This window comes from Centropristis striata, chromosome 13 (assembly GCF_030273125.1).
Source record: "Centropristis striata isolate RG_2023a ecotype Rhode Island chromosome 13, C.striata_1.0, whole genome shotgun sequence".
NCBI classification, from domain to species: Eukaryota; Metazoa; Chordata; class Actinopteri; order Perciformes; family Serranidae; genus Centropristis; species Centropristis striata.
Window position 1 is genome coordinate 13,661,319 of NC_081529.1, and position 19,362 is coordinate 13,680,680.

The 19,362-nt window shown below is 41.1% G+C and overlaps 1 protein-coding gene across 2 annotated transcripts in view; it reads right to left on the minus strand.

Moving 5' to 3' along the window:
• Positions 1–19,362, minus strand: part of prr12b (proline rich 12b) — a 35,249-nt gene that overhangs the window by 8,144 nt on the left and 7,743 nt on the right. The window contains exons 2-7 of one of the 2 annotated variants that reach the window (XM_059347710.1): positions 17,167–17,324; positions 13,630–13,791; positions 7,389–11,926; positions 6,468–6,668; positions 4,567–4,641; positions 1,265–2,090 (exon numbers count right to left, since the gene is read on the minus strand). In XM_059347710.1, the coding sequence (XP_059203693.1) occupies positions 1,265–2,090; positions 4,567–4,641; positions 6,468–6,668; positions 7,389–11,926; positions 13,630–13,791; positions 17,167–17,324 (5,960 nt within the window). The remainder of the gene's footprint in view (positions 1–1,264; positions 2,091–4,566; positions 4,642–6,467; positions 6,669–7,388; positions 11,927–13,629; positions 13,792–17,166; positions 17,325–19,362) is intronic. The other variant, XM_059347711.1, reaches the window with a different exon arrangement.

Here is a 19,362-nt window from a genome sequence, read left to right on the forward strand (position 1 = left end):
GGGAGGGGGGAAGAAATTAGAAAGTAAGTGGCAGATTTTGAGATTTTGAGATTTCATTTTCATCCCTAGTTCGGTGAGTTTTTCGTGTGAAACGGGATATTGGGACTCAAAACAATAGTCTTTGTTTTTTTCAACCATTTTCATTCAATCTGCAGTCGCATCACCAGCTGCTTCCTTTCACCTGTTAACCAGGACCTTAACCAGGAGGCAGTAACAAGCTCAGGATATCACATCCACCAGGCACCCAAATCTAATTTAAATAATATCAAATCAGGTACCAACAGTGGTGAAATGTAACTAAGTACATTAACTCAAGTACTGTACTTAGGTGCAAGTTTGAGGTACTTGTACTTTACTAAAGTATTTCCATTTTATGGGACTTTTTACTTCTACTCCACTAAATTTTAGGTAAATATTGTACTTTTTACTCCACTACATTTAACTGCCAGCTTTAGTTACTTAACAGGTCAAGATTTCACATCAAAATTTGATCAATTTAAAGTGATTAGCCTTTTTTAAATGAAATCTTAGAGCAGTATATTAAGTGATTACAAGTGATTACCTTTACAAAATTAAACCGCCACTTACATAAGTGCATCAATAATAATAAATATCTAAATAATATATTTAAAACATATGAAACAATCTGAGTGATCTGCATAACGAGTACTTTTACTTTTGATACTTTAAGTACAGTTGCAGTAAGTTTTGATGCTGAAACTTTTGTACTTTTACTGCAGTAAGTTTTGAATGCAGGACTTTTACGTGTAGTGGAGTAATTTCATAGTGTGCTATCAGTACTTTAACTTAAGTAAGGGATCTGAATACTTTTTCCACCACTGGGCTCCAATCACCTTTCACATGGCCCTCATCAGTGAATAAAGCTGTTGGCTAATCTGTCATCACATTGGTGCAGATGTTATCGTGTGATCAAATTGTTAAAGGTCAAAGTAATAAAATGCAGCTTTGATTGATTTTGTGACCCCTGCTATCACATATATTCTGGCACTGGCATCTTAGCCTGAGACCACATGTAAACAGAGACAGGCTGAGAGGTTTGCTTAATTGTTTTTACATTACTGAAGTTCCATAGATCACGTTATAACAGGGGAACCAACTCCATGACGACTTATTAACTGATGAAGGCCATGAGAGGCAGTCGTAACCTCAGAAGCTGGGGAGTGGACCTTTAGTAAAGATCACGCCACTATTTTTAATGTCAATAATGATCTTTGAAGAAATAATATAACAACACATACAATACCTTCAACCTTAGGAACCTCCAAAATCTTCATTTCTGACATCCTTTCCTCTTCCATCTCCTCCTGCTCTTCGAAGGCTTCCTGCTCAACATTCTGTGGATTTGTCATTATTTCTCCATTATCTTCATTCTCCCCACGCTCCTCCTTCTCCTCTTCTCCTTCTTGCTTAGCCTCACTCTCCTGTTCTGTTTCTCTTTTTGATGGTGGGGAGAGCATTTCTTGCTCTTCCTTGTCCTGTATGTGATCCTGTGTGTACGACAGCGCCTCCTCTTTTCCATTCTCCATACTGGGGATGAGAGGAGGCATGGCAGGGAGAGGGGGACTGAGCTGTGGGGGCTCCTGTGGGGTAGGCGGAGACATGCTGGACGGGGCCTTGACCATGACAGAAGCCATAGCAGCAGCTAATGAGTGCGGGGTGTCGTAGAGGGCAGAGATGGCAGATGAGATGCTCTTCTGTAGGTCCTGGTTTTTACTGACGGAATCCTCTTCGTCAGAGGAGAAGGAGGGCAGCGTCTCCAGGTTCCTTTTAAGCTCCTCATCAAGTGGCTTGCAAGGACTGGAGCAGCTGCTGAGAGCCAGGTCTGCCCCGTCGGCCTCCCCTCCCTCGCTGTATGTTCCTTGTTGCTGCTGTGGAGGAGTTTGTGGTAGGGGAGGAGGAGGTGGGGATAGAGGCCTGATCCCTCCCTTCAGAGAGGAACAGGGGTGTAGGGGTTCCTGATCACCTCCATCATTTCCCAGTTCAAGACCTGACTGTTTTTTGCCTGTCTTCAGGAAGTCTAAAAAAGAGGCCATAAAGCCAGGTTTGAAGTCAAAAGCCTTGTCATCGGCCTGCAAAAAAAGCAAAAGAACATAACACCAACACCGGTGAGTGCTTTATGATGATTTCACACACAAAAAAACATTTTCCAACATTCTCCATCTCATGTTGACTTCTCAAGATGTCTTTAACCCTTCTCTTATGTTCATTTTATGTTTGTGGGTCAACTTGTTTGATTGTCCTAAAGTGACAGAAACTAAAAAATCCCAATAAACATTGTTAATATTTCATCAAAAACTCCATTCCTAACCATTTCAATTAATATTTAGTGCAATGGCATTCTTTACCTGTCACAGATCATGGTTCAATTAGGATAATTCAGTCTTTTTTCATAAAAAAAAATCATGTTAAAACTTTTTATAATGTACATTTGAAAGGCCTATGTATAAAGTACAATGGTTTTGATTTTTTCTTACATTTTATTTTACATTTTTAGATTTGTGTTTTTATGAAAAAATACTTTTAACTATTTTTTTAAAACTTTGAAATGGGTCAATTTGGCCCACAACATAACAGGAGGGTTAAAGTGTGTTAATAGTTTATTTTTTTACTGCTAGGTGGCAGCAGACCAAGCTGTTACCAGCAATCATTTCCCAATGTTCACATCCAGCAGACACAAAGCACGAATTAATGAATGAATAAATGATGATTAAGTCCAATATCCCCTCTTCTTTAAGCGCTGTTTTTTGTTTTCACCAACTCCTAGCAAAGATATTTGGCTGTTTAGCTAGTCTCTGTGCCTGTCTATTGTTTTATAATGACCAGGTAGTGAACAAGCAGCAACCTCCTGACCTGACAAGTGGGCGACTGTCAGTTTGTATTTGAGTCAATAGGAAAATGAGCAATAAACGTTGTCATAATGTTTGGAAGAAATAAAAGATTGCAAAACAGTAAAGAGTAAAAGGTCAAATATTGTACATGTTTTAAGAGTGAAAGAACTACTTTTCACATAAACCATTTCAAGATTTCTAAGCTAACAAGAGTAAAGGGCGCTTCATCTTGGACACTATTTGTCCTCTTTTCTAATAAAATGTTGCATGCCAGAAAAATAAATCATGGCTTACGGTTGCTCAGTGCTGTAAACATTTCCATGGTAAGAGCAAGCTCCACCAATCAGAGACATCACTATTACACCTTAGGGTTGTGGGTAATGTAGTACTTTTCTATGAAATTTCTGATAAAACATTTTTATGTTTGGGTTTCATATACACTTGTGGCATCTACAGGTACATATACCATATTTTAATATTCTCATTGCTTGTAGTCAGTCTAACTTGGATGGTTACAACAATTATTCAGGATATGAATGAGATTTTCACCTCCTGAATGTCATTGTGACCTAATGTATTAATGATATGAAAATTCATCATCAGCACATCAGTAAAATTATAAGGACAGATCACACTGAAGGTGCATGAAAGTGATTGAAAAAGCAATGTAAGCTTTATTCTTATTGTTTGTCAACTGAGGAATGCATATTGATTAAGCTAACATATTATCACCATGGCCAATGCTATATTGTACTATCACCATAGAGCAGGGGTAATCAATTACATTTGTCCAAGGGCCAGACTTGACAGATACTGTGGGCGCCAGACTTTCATTTAAAGAATGTAATGTACTTATGCCTAGTTAGCCTTTCAGTGTTTGATATTTACACTTTCTTACTAAAGTCATGCCACTTTTTGCCTACATAATTTTCAACAGACTCCTAATAAATACTGGAAATTAATTATGATAACTAGATACATAACTAGAAAATGCTCTCAGACTTCTGCCAAGGAGGAAGTACACTGAGGAATGATGGTTAAAAACTGTGATTACTGAAACATAACTGTAAATGTGTGAAATACCAGAATGCATTTTTTCCTCCTCACATATTTCTGAATTCATTTGGCTAATAGTTGATGATTGCTGCCATAGGGTTTGACAATTTTAGGAGTATATTGAATCTTAGATTTGTGTGTAGGAATAAAAGTGTGATTTAACATTTCAGTTTAAGCAGTACAATAATTGCAGGCACTTAGTACAGGATACTAAGCTTTGGGTAGTAAAGCTGAACAGACAGTAGGTGGCAGCAAGGGTTCTGCACTGAAAAATGTAGTAACCGTGGCAACAGCTGCCCTGGTAACAGCCATCTCTCTCCTCTCTCTTTTGTCAGTCAGAAAGAACTGGCTGTCAGTCAAGTATAACCTTCTTCTCTCCCAACCTCAAATCACAAAAATGACTGAAATTTTAAATATTGTGTTTGTGTTCCACTGGAGACTGCCTCAATTTTTTTTACATTAAGTTTGAACAAATACCTGGCCAGAATGCTACATTTTTACACGGGTATTGGCATTAGTGCCTTCAGGCTCCTAAGGTGTGAAGAAGGTAGAGAATGTGTGGCTCTCTCTACCAGAGGTTTGAGTTTGAATGGATGAGATATGAATTATATATGAATCTCGTGGCTTAGCTCATTTTTGTAGAGGTTGTGAAGCAACTTACTGAACTGGAGAGCTTCTGCATAGCAGCCCAGGCTTCAGGATTCAACGGATCATCAATTTCTTTCTTCCACGTCATCTGTGTTAACAATCACAGAAACTGCTTCAAAAATCTGTTTAGCAAATGTTACTCTTTACAGAGCTTGTTCTGTATATAGTTCACTTTTTCTTTACATGAACAGCAATGTGATGGGATCCCCTTCAAGATATACACAGATTTTGTGATGCGGGTTGGCATAAAATCAGACACATTATCTCTCAGACAGATAGAGAGAGATTATATGTAAGAGGAAGATTTTTAAGAAAACATTAAAAAGGGGTTCGGGAGCAGAATAGTTGATTAAGTTTGTGTCTCTATATTATTTAATTGTGAATATCTATGTTGTTGTCCCATCATTTGTATTGCTCCTTTTCATATCGTATTCTAAAGGGGACAGTTGAACCTGATACTAAGAATAACTTAATTAAATAAATAAAATAATCATATTCAATGTGTAGTTGCAAATCCTTTGCAGACAGTGGCTGGCTGAAGTCCACATCCCACAGCCCACAGACATGTCTCTACTGCATTTTGCCTTGAGGCTTCTTAACACATGCTCAGTTAAAATTACATCTTGTGACTGACTTTGCCAGTCAAGAACATTTAAACATTTGGCCTATAAAACCTCCTTGATTTCTGGGCTGCACTGCATATTAAGGGTCACTGCTCCATTGCATTGTTCTAAATTTGCGGGACTAGGTCTTGTAAAGAGCTGAGTCGTTCAATTGTGAACACCATCCCAACATCCTAACAGCTGAGTCAGTAATTGAACCTCAGTCCCTGTTTAATCTAAAACCCAAACTGCTTGAATACAGAGCCACCACAATAAGGACACAGCTGTTCAAATACTAACTGTACTGTATATCGGTTTGACTTGATTTGGAAAATCTAAGATGTGACTTCACAGTCAAAATACTGACTGCAGATATAGTATATCTTACTGTTGCTGAGGCAACTAGATTTAATTTCCCTCGAACATGAAATACAGTTGAAGCTGTCATGCACAGGTTCTCTGCAGCCTTTCTTCATATCTACAGCTCTTTCTCCCACACACCCTGACATCAAGAAGTAAGTGACAGACCTCAACAAACAGTAATATGTAAGCAGCCTATATGATACTACATGATTACAAGGATAGATCATGGGTATCGATAGTTCTGAATTTCATTAATTCATATCTAGTTTTCATGAAGAGAGACAAAACATTTAATAAAATGTTGATAGAACAGCAATCCATACATATTGTTACCCTGGTAGATTTCTGGAAAAAAAATCTTATTATACAAAAACAATACAAATCTTTTTTATGTCCTGGTACTTTCTTTCAAACATATTTTCTGGGGATCATTGAACAAGTTAAAAAAAAATCTTGTTAAAGCTGTTCATACGCAATAAATTGGCATATATGTAAACTATCGATTACTTATAATAAAAAGGGTCTAAGCCCATTTGAGGTTAGTATGAGGTCCACAGTTCATACAATTATGTTTAAGACTTGAAATCCTAATAATATTTCTTTGCAATGTTTTTGTTATTATGCTTTCCCCTGTGAAAAAGACACTCCCCCTCAAGCTGTCATGTATAATTTGACAGGGCTGATGAGAAAAGTCTCAGTTTTGGTCACACATTGCACAGTGCCAGTTCATATTCAAATCTGCATGTAAAGGTCTACATTGAATCCATATATATGGTATTTACCATTCAATCAAACCATTGGGAAACTTGGTATTGAAATTATAGGTTTGTTTTCAACAAATACAAGTTCAGCATTTATCAGAGAGAAAGGAGCTTTGCCCATGCAACTAATGACCAGTCAGAAGTCACATTATTATGTTCTCTTTAAGTTTCCCATGAGTGCTCCTTACCTCTACAGACTTCTGCATCTCTTCTTGAGTCTGGTTCAACTCATTTCTGCTGATGTCCATAGCAGTTCTGGGTCCAGGACTCAGGCCCAGAGTTGGTGCCGACCCCACTAATCCATCTGACAGGATTGGCTCAGTGTTGTTCATGGAGTCTGTCCTCAACAAGGATTCTGATGGAGGCATGGCAGGAACGGGCAGTTTGATCTGAGGGACAGGTTGGATGGAAGAGTAAGGGTTGGATGAAAAACATTTGTCAGAGCCAGAAAAACACAAGTTACCTAGATTTCTACAACATAAGCCAGTAATTCTTAACGCAGTAACTGTACGTGCGTCATAAGACATTTAAGAGAGATGCTCTGTGTATCTACGCAGGAAGGGCAACAGCGTAATTTCATTGATTATTTAAATCTCCAGAGTCAGACACGCCAGTCGTGATCTAAAGTTAATTAAGATCCTGTGTTCTTCTACACATCCAAAAGGTAACACAAAAATAGTCTAGGTTCAAGTCAGGCTGAGGTCCATTCATTTATATACCTTATTTTTCCTTAATTTTGTTTTGTGTGTCTTTTTTTGTGTATGAAAAATGACACAAAGAGGAAATTCATATTTACCTTAATATAATATAAATAGGGCCTATATAAGCTAATATTTAGCCAATATTTAGGTTAAAAATTGAGCAAAACTTAAACAAAAACATTCAAAGAGTCAAGTTGACCAGATAAATTACATACACACACACCATAGGTAAATATTGCATTTCTGTATCATATGCAGTGAGTTAATTCATCATTAAAATTATATTATTCTACTCAGTGCAGTCAGGAAGTTTATTAGTATCCTACTCCAAACTTAGATTTACATTTTAGGAGTGACTATCATTCTTATTAAGCACAGACACAGATTATTTGTTCATGTCACTGGTACCTTGATAGGTCTGATTGGATCTTGCTGTGGCTGCTGGGATGGTTGCTGTTGATGATGATGCTGTTGTTGATGTTGCTGCTGTTGATGATGTGGCTGTTGGAGAGTACAGGGGACATGCTGCTGCTGCTGCTGCTGCTGATGATGCAGGTGATGCTGCTGTTGTGGTGCTTGGAGGTGGTCTGCCTGCTGTTGGTGATGTTCATGTGGATGCTGTTGGCTGAACTGTTGCTGTCGAGTCGGCTGCTGCTGCTGATGATATGGGAGGCTTTGTGCTTTGTTCATATCTTGATGCATTTCAACAAGCGCTTCCTCCCTCCTGCCTCGCCCTCGACCCCGCCCACGACCCCTCTTAGTTTCTCCGGGCACTGACCCCATCAGCCCCCTGCAGTAGGGAGGCTCTGGAAGAGGACGTATGCGTGGTCTACCTCGTGGGCGAGGAGGGCCTTCACGTTTTGGTTTAGTTGGTTTCCTGCCTCTTTTTTTAGGGCCATCATGAGGGAGGAGCTGTGGAGGGTGTCCAAGGGAAGAGTAGCTGGAGGGGTGGCAGAAGTCCATGTCACCCATCAGTGGACTGAGCCCGCTTACTCCTGATGCCCCAGCCGCCTTCCTACAACTAGACACCAAGTCAGGGAGCAGGTCAGGAAGTCGCCGACTGTTGAGGCGGATATCAGCTGGAACATCCGCTTTATCCTCATCATCCTCAAATTCATACTCTTGCGCATAGCTTTTCTTCGTTTGAATTTGTGGCTCACGCCGCTGTTTGAGCAAGTGAAATGAACTGGTCTTCAGCAGTTTTTTGGGTCGGGAAGAACAGAATATAGGTGAGGTCAGACCAGCAGTACCTGAATTTCCACCCACCCCTACAGCTCCCATCATCTTGTTGACTGAGCCATCCCCTTGAACTGCCGAACTCATCCCCATAGTGGGTGTTTGCGATTGGATGAGGCCAAGCTGGTCAGTATTCACAGTGGAGGGAAGCTCATGGGTCTTCATAGAGTCAAGGTCTAAGTGTAGATTGCTGTTTCCTGTTCCTGGTAGGTTGTGGCAATACTGTCCATAGCCTTGATCGCTGTGATGACTGCCCATATCATAGCCCTCCCCAGCACCTCCTGTTTTTAAGGCCTCCATACCCTCTTGCCCCTGCCCGTGGCCTTGGGAAAGGCTTTCTTGAGCACCCTGTCCTGCCCCAGAATGCTCGGCACAGCTTGACTTGTAATCAGTTGAACAAAACATTTCCTCCATCTCAGGAAAGAAAGAGCGGTCTTCATCATGTAAGAGAGAGTCTGGAAAGCAGATGGATGTTAGAGGGGTAAACCGCTGCTGAACTTGATTTTGTCCTACTTTACTCACTGGGCTCACTGTGTCAAACTGGTGCTGTTTGAGTTGGTCTAACTGGGAATGTGACAGAGTTTCAGGCTCTCTTTGTTGCGGCTGCTGCTGTTGTTGGGGAGTTCCCATACTTGCTGCCATCTGGTGGGAGTGTGTGTGACCTAACTGAGAGTGTGCCAGCTGATGGTGAGTGTGTGCTTGCTGTTGATGGTGGGCATGGGGGTGGGCATGGGTCTGAGGCTGGCTGAGGTGGTGCAGGTGTGAGGGGGTGGACAAGCCCAAATCTGGTTCAGAGAGGAAGTCATGGAGATCTGAGGAGGTTTGTTGGGGATGGTGGTGTGGTGGAAGTCTATGCTGCTGTCTATGTCTGTCTCCACCACCTCCTTCCCCTCCAGTCATCCCAACTCCTGTTCTGTCCAGAGCTCCTCCACTAACTCTGCTGTTTGTTCGGGAAAGAGATTGGTCTAGCATGTCTAGGGAAGACACTGAGTTCTGATTGGCTCGGGTTTGATCTCTGGACTGGGCTCCAAGGCTGTAGTGGGGATCTAAACGCTGGGTCTGGAGCTGGAGTTGCAACTGCGAGGACTGGTTCTGTGGCTGGGATTCCACCCCGGCAGGCCCTGCTCCTCCGGCTGAACCCATCATAGCCTGCTGGTTCAAAGGATGTTGCTGTTGCTGTGGAGGGACTTGCTGAGGGTCAATCTTAGTGCGGGTGGTATGAGAAAGGACAGACTGCAGCATGTGAGTTTGCTGGGGAGGGTCTGGCGGGGAATCCATCATCGAGAGGGGGACCTGGCTTTGTCGAGCTTGCTGCACATCTGGTGTGTTACACAAGTAGGCGTTGTCATTTGCATCTGAAGGCTTCTTCAGCTCCATGTGAGGATGGCTGTGAGAGTGGGAATGAGGATGACTATGCTGAGCATGTTGAGAGTGTTGTGTGTGTTGAGTGTGCCGAGAGTGCTGGGAGATTTGGGGATGCTGAGAATGTTGCTGAGAGTGTGAGGACACATGTGAGGTGTGGTGGGAGTGCTGTGTGTAGGAGTCCCCTCTTCCGTAATGGACCACAGAGCCCAAGGAGTCATGTTGTTGTTGATGGGAGTGGGTAGTATGGGAGTGGGAAAGAGAGTCAGTGACCCCTCCTACCCCTCCAGCAGTGGACTTTGATATGATCAACTCTGATTTGGCCTGTTGCTGTTTCTTCTGTGATATTTCCAACTGACTGTTTAAGCCATTTGCTCCATCATCAATTGCCGTTCCAGGATCAGAACTGTTAGCAATACTATTGGTACGAATGACACTCTGAAGGTGGTAGCGCTCTTCTGAGATCTTGTCAATGTCATAGCCTTTGCCTTCCACATCCCTAGCTTGTTGGAGGGGCTGGGGTAGTTGCTGAGGAGTTGGCCGATGCTGGGAAAGATGAGGAGTTGAGCTCTGGGCATGTAGTAAGTGGTGGATGAGGAAATCGTCATCATCCTCTTCCTCATCTTGGGATCGCTCAACTCCCAGTATGTTGGTCTCTGTTTTTGGCTTGGGTGGTGTTGTGTGGTAGGACTGGCTCTGCACTTGTCGTGTATCAGGGAAACCTTGTGGTGAGGACATATAAGCAGGTGAGAGGATGGAGGACAGGTATTTAGTGGCCCCTGAGCCTACAGGGGACTGTGCAGCACGAGCTGAAGCAGGAGAGTGCAATCCAGGGCGACTGATAGTAGAATTAATGGAGGGCGAGGGACTAGACTCAGGCAGGTGGTAAGAGCTGCTGCCTCCATTACCAACACTACTAGCCCCACTCCCTGATTCTGTAGATCCAACTCCAGTACCAAGTGCGGCAGCTCCTGATACAGGTCCACTTACTGTTGATCCTCCAGCACTCCCATACCCTAAGGAAGGACTGCCTGCTCTTCTGAGAGAAGTTGAGCCATAGCTTGAGTCCCCAAAGACTATTTCTGCAGAAAACGAGCGACCTCCTGAGCCAGTACCAGTGAAAGCCTTCCCTACAGTACCCCCTGCTGCAGTGCTCAGGTCCTGGGCATGTGGTGAGTTAAAGCCTCCATAAGACTGGGCCATGTGTGTGGATGGAGGCTGGTTGGGAGAGTAGGACTGAGCATGTTGCTGGGGAGGGGTCTGGTCTGGTAGACCTGCGCTCGATTTTGCCACAGGTGGAGAGCCATAGGTGGAAAGGCATTGCTTAGGTGCTGGTTGCTGAACAAGGTTGGATGACACCACTGGTAGAGGAGGTGGCACCTGTGCTGACTGAGGTGGGGGCTGCTGACAAGAAGAAGCAGACAAGGAGCCAGTGCTTGTCTTGGAGCTAGAAGAGGATGAAGAGGAAGTGGAGGAGGCTGATGGTGGAGTGTGTGGGGTACGAGAAGAGGATGATGCTGAGCCTGAAGAGGAGTAGCCACTACTGGAGCTGGAACTCTTGGTTCCCTTAGTGCTGGATGAGGATGCAACATGAGGGGCTGAGGAACTGGAGGAAGAGGATGTGTAAGGGGTTTGGATGATAGGTCGATATGTCTTGGATTCCAACCGTGGTGAGGGCTTGGGGTCAGAGGATGGACTCTGTTCCCCAAGGGGACTGCAGGACAATCCAGCATGCCGGTGGTGGCTGGCTATCTGCTGGTAGCTTGATGACCCACCACAGCTTATATATTGCTGTGGTGGCAGTGTTGCGGACTGGGCAGGGGAGGAGCGTTGGTAATGCTTAATAACACTGTCCTGGCGGGAAACTGCCCTCTCTGGAGGAGGCTGTGGTAGAGGGGGTGCCGTAGGCAGCAGGGCTGGTGTGGAAGAGAACATGGAGGCATTATAGAGCTGGGAGGACTGGTTGTGGAGCTGGGAGGACAACAGGTTGAACTGGGGAGGGGGCAGGTGGCAACTGGAGGAGGTGGGAGGGGCTTGGGACTGAGGAGGGGCCGTGGGCTCCTGTGAGCCCCGGTAACTGGCACTCTGGGAAGACAGCAAGCGATCGAAGCCCAAGCTGGCCTGGGAGGGTGTTTTGATGTGCAGCAGTGGATCATGGGGGGAAAGCAAACTGTTGGAAGTTGGGCTAAATGTAGGCGTGTCCTGCAGGGATAATGAGGGAGTGAAAGATCGTCCAGAGAAGGAGCCAGGATGCTGGTATGCAGAAAGGGCTGAGGAGGAGGGGAAGGAGCTGGAACCAGGTAGTGCCCCTGAAATAAAGAGCTCCGCTGGGGCCGGTGTATGCATTGCTACAGGACACAACATCACATGGACAGTGTTGGTAAATGCAAGTCAGTATTCAGATTTAACATCAGATTAGCAACATTTTCTTTTACAATTAAATTACCATTCATTATTAAGAAATAATGGTATTTAAATTAGGGCTTTCAATTTTAACGTGATAATAATGTGTGAATGCTAATATATTTTAACACTTTACTGCCACTAATTATTTTGACAAATTAACACAGGTTGTGAAACGGGTTATAAGAACACACAAGAAGTGAATAGAAGTAATGGTATGATGATGGCATTTTGAACATCAGGCTTAGCTACAAAGCCCTGCGGATGGGTCTGTCCACAAGACCAACATTAATAACAGTTACTGTTGATGTGAACTGAGTTACCACTCGAATACATCTAGTCCCGTTAGCCCCAGATCATCTAGCTTGTGGTGCAGCCAATCAACATTGTGGAGGATGAGGCTTTGCGCAGAATAATTTGGGTCGCATCCGACTACTACAACAGTTGCAATCACCCAAGAGTTTACTCAGCAATCACAGGTATCTTGGGGTTTGTGCATTGAGTCTGATTGACCTGGAGTTGTTCACATTTTATAATAAAAAATGTCAGTTCCTTCGCTTCAGTTGCTTCCCTTCTATTAAACCAGTAAACAGAAGAGCAACCCTCGTGGTGACAGCACATTATTCTGACCAGGAGTGGGAAATATTAGATACTGGATGTAACTCCAGTTCTATGAACATGTGCGTAACCCTTGTAGCAACTTATAATCTAATAACTGTGTATAATGTAATTTACATCAATCCAACTATTTAAATAAAAAAATAAAAAAAGCTCATTGCATTATAATCACCACATAATGTAATAAAATGAGTGCACAATGTAATAGTTTTGTAAACAATGTCATAAGTTATTACATTATGAGAAAGTTATTCAATTATAAACTAAATTCAGCACAATGTCTATTTTTAAAAAGTACTCTCCTTGTCTTCTTACAGCAGAGAAACAATTTCATCAATCAGTTATAGAAGTCTCATGGGGTGTGTGAAAAGATATCCAGTGATCAGTTGTCTAATCCAGTTGCTTTACATTATGGATTCCACTGTGTCATGTAAATTATACGGGTTCCTATGCTTGAAGGTGCTTTATTGTTATTACAATATGTGCTGAATGTATTTCAATATTCAAATGGTTGTTGGTTTGTTTAGTTTATAATGTAATACTTTTCTTAGAATATCATAATTTATTATATTATATATATTATAAATATAATAATTTATTATATTATGCACTAAACTGTAATTATGTTATGCGTTCATGGTTTTAAATTACATTAAATTCAATTACATTAAAATTGTTACATTATGCACATTTATTACATAATGCAGTTATTACATTATTAGTTACCACAGCCCTCTATGCTGTTTCTAACTTATTTCCAACAATACATTAATTATTAATTAATACAATAATTAATTACATTAATTAACATACAATAAAGCAAGCATATTTGTCCTCTATCATGTTGTAAAAAATATTAAATAATTGTAAATTAAAATAATAATAAAAAAATGTCAGATTAATTGGTGCATAACTATGGACTATCATGCGAGAAAATACTATTTTATATTTCAATCGATTCAACCCTTTTTTTAATACCTATAACAACTGATGACAAATGTGAACTTGACCCTAACAGGCTGGCACTCACCAGTCTGCCAAGAGGGAGTGCGAAACTGAGAGAGGAGTGAGGAAGCAGAGGGTGGCGGCTGTGGACCCCGTGACTCCAGAGCTGAAATCAGATTCATGACAGAGGGGTCAGGACCCGAGGGGCTGGCATGGTGGAGGCCGGTGTCAAACAGCCCTGACAGGCCTGGCAAAAAAAAAAAAAAACTCGATTAATTCACATGAATCATATAATACATCATACCACCATCACATTTACTGTTTAATAATACTTCTTTCTTTCAAACTTTTTTGCTAGTTTTTCTTGTACTCATTTTTGTGACATATAACAGAGTCACAATTACAATGTAGATAACTGTGTTGCACAAAGATTTAACAATGAGAAGCCATGCATTTACAGTACATATTGCGTCTCTGCATTATCCAAACAATGACATTATCATGCAACACTGTGAATGATAAAGCTGTTTAAAATATATGAAATAAGTAATCAAAGTGGTTGAAAGATTAATAAATAACCAACCTTCTCGTCATTTATAGTCAACTGTAACAGACCGTTTGGCGCAACATTTGGTCATACAATATATGACCAAACAGCAGAAGGAAACACTGCATAAGATGTAACACAGTGCTACGGTTGCTTTGGTTGGATAACTTAATCTTAATTCTTATTACTTATCAATTTAAATCATTGCAAGCTTATATGTATGGTTCACTTAAAAATGGAATTGTAGGGACAGGTATCCATTAGAAAAGAAATTAGACACATTGGTCGTCTTGGTATATAAAGCAAGAAAAGAGCAGGAAAACAGGTGAACCAAGTAATATGATATTTTTTGCAATAACTCATCAAGCATATTGATGAATGAATATTATTAGAATTGCAAAAATATCAAGCAATTGATGAGAGGTGGAAAAAGAAATGAAGGTCCAACAGCTGTACACCTTTGTTTTATTGTTATAGATCATGTTTGAGTGGCCGAAAAAATTATTTGAGTATGAAGAAATGTGTAAGTATGTTTGGTCAAGAACTTGAGGGGACTTTGTGTTCAGCGGCTCAGGCTGTCTGGTAAGCTGGAGACCTTGGAGATGCTTGATCTTCATCACAAACATGGATGATAACTGGTGTCAGCCTTCACAAACACTGTGTCAGCCCTTTTTATTATGATGTGTTTTATGACAAGGTAAAATTACTGATTTAGTCAACGGAGTCTGGTGTATTTGGGAAGTGAATATACCTGCTGTTTCTGGGTAAAAAAGAGTGCTCTACTCTTTCACAAAAACAAGCGGCGGACTTTCACCCAGGAGGGCGGGGTTCACAATCGTGTGAAAACAAAAGCAAACCATTTTTAACTTAAGTTACGTGAATCACGTTTTGGAACGTAACTTACGTTATTTTTGTAACTTGCGATAGTCACATGACCATTGAAACTACTTCACTTCCAGCATTTATGTACATTTATTTACTGTTTAAACTGTCTTTCATAACACCTTCCCAGGATTTTTTTTGCCCTTAACCTAGGTCAGTGGTTTTACAACATAAACTGCAGCCTTTTTTTTACAACCACGGACCGTACGTGTGTGGTATTTTTAGAACGCGCCGTTGTACCACGAGCCGCTGCCGTGGCTCCTCTCTCTCCGTTGCAGGATGGAGAGATATAAAAGATCCTTCACTCCTACAGCCATCAGGCTGTCTCATTCTTCCAGAGTTACCAGACTAACTGAATTTCCCCTCGGGGATAAATAAAGTAATTTTGATTTGATTTGATTTTGATTTTGATACGTATCTACGTGCCGTAATTTGTGGGACAGACACACGACCTCTTCTGCCGTTTATGTTGAAGAACTTGTTGCTAGGACATGTCAGCTGTTCACACCTAGGTGACAATTTTGCTGGAAATCCAAATCCCTGGCTCCCATTGGCCGGAACTCCCACAGTTAACCATGATGTCACCAAGGATATAAAAGCCAGAAAAACCCGGCCTCCGTGCTTTTGCTTGTGGCCACTTCAGCTTGTGCAACCACAGACAGCAGCTATAAAAAAAGACCGTGCTCCTTTCTTCTGAAGAAGTAGGAAACTACGAATTTTCCCTCCTTCCTTCCCAACCCACTGTGTTCCTCCGCCACCAACCAGATAACCCAGCCAGCTACTGTGTCCAGCCACTGAGCCAGGCACAGAACGCCCCCATCCAGACTGCCAATAGTGCTGCATTGGAACTAAGTCAGAATAAACATACACTCGTTAGTAGTTTAAGAAATCGAGTGTGAATTGAGCTTTAATGAATGTCCTATTAAATGATTTGCTGCTGTTAGATTTGCTGAAGGATTTCTTGTTTTTATGCTGTCACGACAAATGAAGTTAACTGAATGTGTTTTTATCCAGCAAACTTGGACTGTGGTTGTGTTAGATATACCACTACTGTGACAGATAAATATGGTTTATTTGTTAAAAACCTACAACAAAAAAAAAACAACCTCTATGGGGTCTATGTGTCTAAGTCTATTGGAATAGGGAAGGTCTTTTTGGCCCAATGGCGTCAGGTGACACTGACGTAAAAACCTTTTTAATGCTGCTTGAGTGGGTTAGAGCACTAGCCTTCATGAGATCCTCAAGACATTGATATTAAAGGTGAATTCCCTTTCAGCCGTTTGATAATTGGCCACTGACCCTCAGTGTGGGTCATAATTATTGCTGATAAGAGATGTGGATTTAAATCTGAACATCCAACTGAGACATGCAACAGATACATTGAGCCTTGCAGTTTCTCCCTATGCACTTGAAACAATATATACGTATACATTCCTTTTTTTCTTTTTACCCAAACCAAATTCTCTCCCTAATCTTAACAAAGTATTATAAGCTTTCTGTGAATTCACAATGTTAACCATTTGTTGAAATCTGTCGAACTACCCTCCACATCCAGTACTGATGCTAAAGTGATATCCTGTAAGATCCCGAGAAAGTGATAGCAAGGGCTCTTGATTAAGCGTACATATGTGATGAGTTGGGAGTGAAATTGTTTTAGGTAAGCCATGGATAGGTCCCAAGTCTGCCATACTATTGATAGTTTAAAAAAAGGGCTTAAAACTTTTTTTGTTCAGGCAGGCATTTTTAGGTTGTTCCTAGACGTTCTTATTATCGTCTCTGCACCTTAATCTCCTCCTTTAGCTGTTTTCTTGAATGTACTTTATTACCTGTGTCTTTTTTATCTACTGCTGATTTTAATGTGTCTGATTTTTCTCTTAGTCTTTTATTTATTTATTTTGTTTCTGGTTTCTGTAGCACTTTAAGATTACTTTATGGAAAGTGCTTTACAAATAAAATGTATTATTATTATTATTATTATTATTATTATTATTATTTATAGACAGGAAACAAGACTGACAAACTAATAACTACCAATGTCACGCTAAGAATATGGATTTAAACACAACTGAAGGTAAATATTCTTGAATTAAATCTAATCTTGCTGCCCAAACACAGAAATACACTATACATAGAAAGAAACACAGTATTTTTAGATGTGTATTTCTGCAGATATACCATAGAGAGAATCCTTACCAAGCGTGCGTCCAGCAGCACCCCAGCCTCCACCCTGTCTGGAGCTTCCTGGGTGGTGGTTGGTGGCATAGCCCTGGAGGGGATGAGGGGTGCCATAGGTTTGCCGGTGGAGCAGCTCTGAGTCTGGATGGGATGACCTGGAGCTCCCATACACGAGGCTGAGGAAGATTCTTATTATTAGGCTTGACTTTTATACAAGCCCTTATTTACAACAAGTCTGCTGTCTTATATTAGACAAGTCACACTGTTAGTAGTCCTTTTACCTGTTGAGAGAATCCAAACTCATACCACGTCTGTCCACACTGTAAGATTCACTATATGTATCATCTTTTCCACTAGCATGTGCATTTTTTCATCTTTTCAGAAATCCTGGGAATTTCTGATTCTGTACCAGCTAGTAGAATTAAAACACATGTTGTCACTATAATCAAAAACAAAAAAATGTAATTATTGTGTCCACACAACACAACTACAGCGCACAGATCTGTTGCTGCAAAGAGTGAGTTCATCCCTTATGGAAGCTGCTCTAATTACCAGTTTTCAACATCAGCGTCCAAGTCATAATTATATATGGGAGTTATATGTGCAAACAAACATGGATGCTTCAAGTCAGCCAAAGTCTGTTACTCAGGGTTAATGAACACTCATTTAAAGATCCCTTTCAGACATGTTTTATGACATTTGAATAGTAATTTGTGTGCAATATGTTTTTTCCCGCAGTTTAATTACTCAAATGACATCTATTCATTCTACCATAATCTATGAATATGTGAAAGTGTTTTCATTTTGAAAATGTATCTGGTGGACACACAGGGTGGCTCCAACTTTACTTAAAAGTTCAAGTCACAATGTATGTGGCATGAAGGCTTCAAGTTTCCACATCACAATTGAGTAAGGTGCATACTGGCCCATGATCACCTCCAAGCTAGCTGTGATGTCACAAAATCCTGCTTGCCCTTCCACTTAAACTCAGGTTCAAAGTGAGCACAGAGAAACTTTGCTCCTTCCGCATGAATGTGACACTTGGCAGCACATCTAGTAAATTGTTTTGCACAGTGAAGATCAAAAATCATCTACGTATAAGCAAGACTAGTGGGGTCTTTAATGGACAGGGTTGTCAACGTACTGTATTTTTAACCTTAACATGGCTACTTCTGCTGTCATTCAACTGTCTTGTACACATGAGATTATTCTCTATCTCAACCTTTTATCCCACATGACATAAACGTAGCCTCCCCCAGAGGCCCCACAATACGATTTTATCCAGATACTTGAGTCACGATACAATATTATCAATTTTAAGCATTTTGTGATATGGTGAGTATTGCGATACAATATATTGCGATTTAGAGAAAATTCTATGTCTATTCATCTCACATCAGTCTTTTTATTTCTCCACAATGAGAGTCAAACCCACAGGCTGACCAACAAAGTATTCAGTCAAACTGAACTGAAATCAAACATGTATGGACGACAACAACTGCAGAATTTTCTTAAACTTTCCTCAGTCCCCAGAAAAAAAAAGTCCAAAAAACTGCGAAAATACTGATTGCCGGCCGGCAAGCCTTTAGAACGCTAGGTATCGATACTTGCCGGCCATGAATCGATAAAACATAGCCACGCAAAACATACTATGCTTAGTATCGATTTTTTACCCACCTCTACTTCCCACCTATGAATGTTGCCAATTGAGTTAAAACCCACCCCAGAAACCGCTCTCTGACAATTTCACCCAGATTCCAGACTACCAGATACTACCATGTACCTTAATGGTTGACCAAAACTTTAGCATCTGGTCCCCATTATCTCCCTGTTACACTACAGAAGGTACATTCAGAACAAAAATCTGTTCCTCCATTCTTGAGTTTGTTTCTTACATCAAGTATATCACAAATTCTCTTCAAGATTAATATTGTGTCTATATTTGGGTGACCCCAACACTTTAAAGTGGTTCCCAGCCCAATAGGCCACACTAAGTAGATATTTTACCAGGGTTAGTAAAACAATGAAGAGGGAAAAGGTAAAGACAAAACGACAGCTTTCTAAAATATGGATTCCATTTCTGAAGGCCTCATACCTGGTGGCTAATTGTAGTATCAAGGCAACATGATATCAGAGAAAAGGTGATATTCTTCCATCAGCGAAGGACATATGCCTGAAACATTTTTGGCAATAACTGCGGCTACTAAGGCAGGA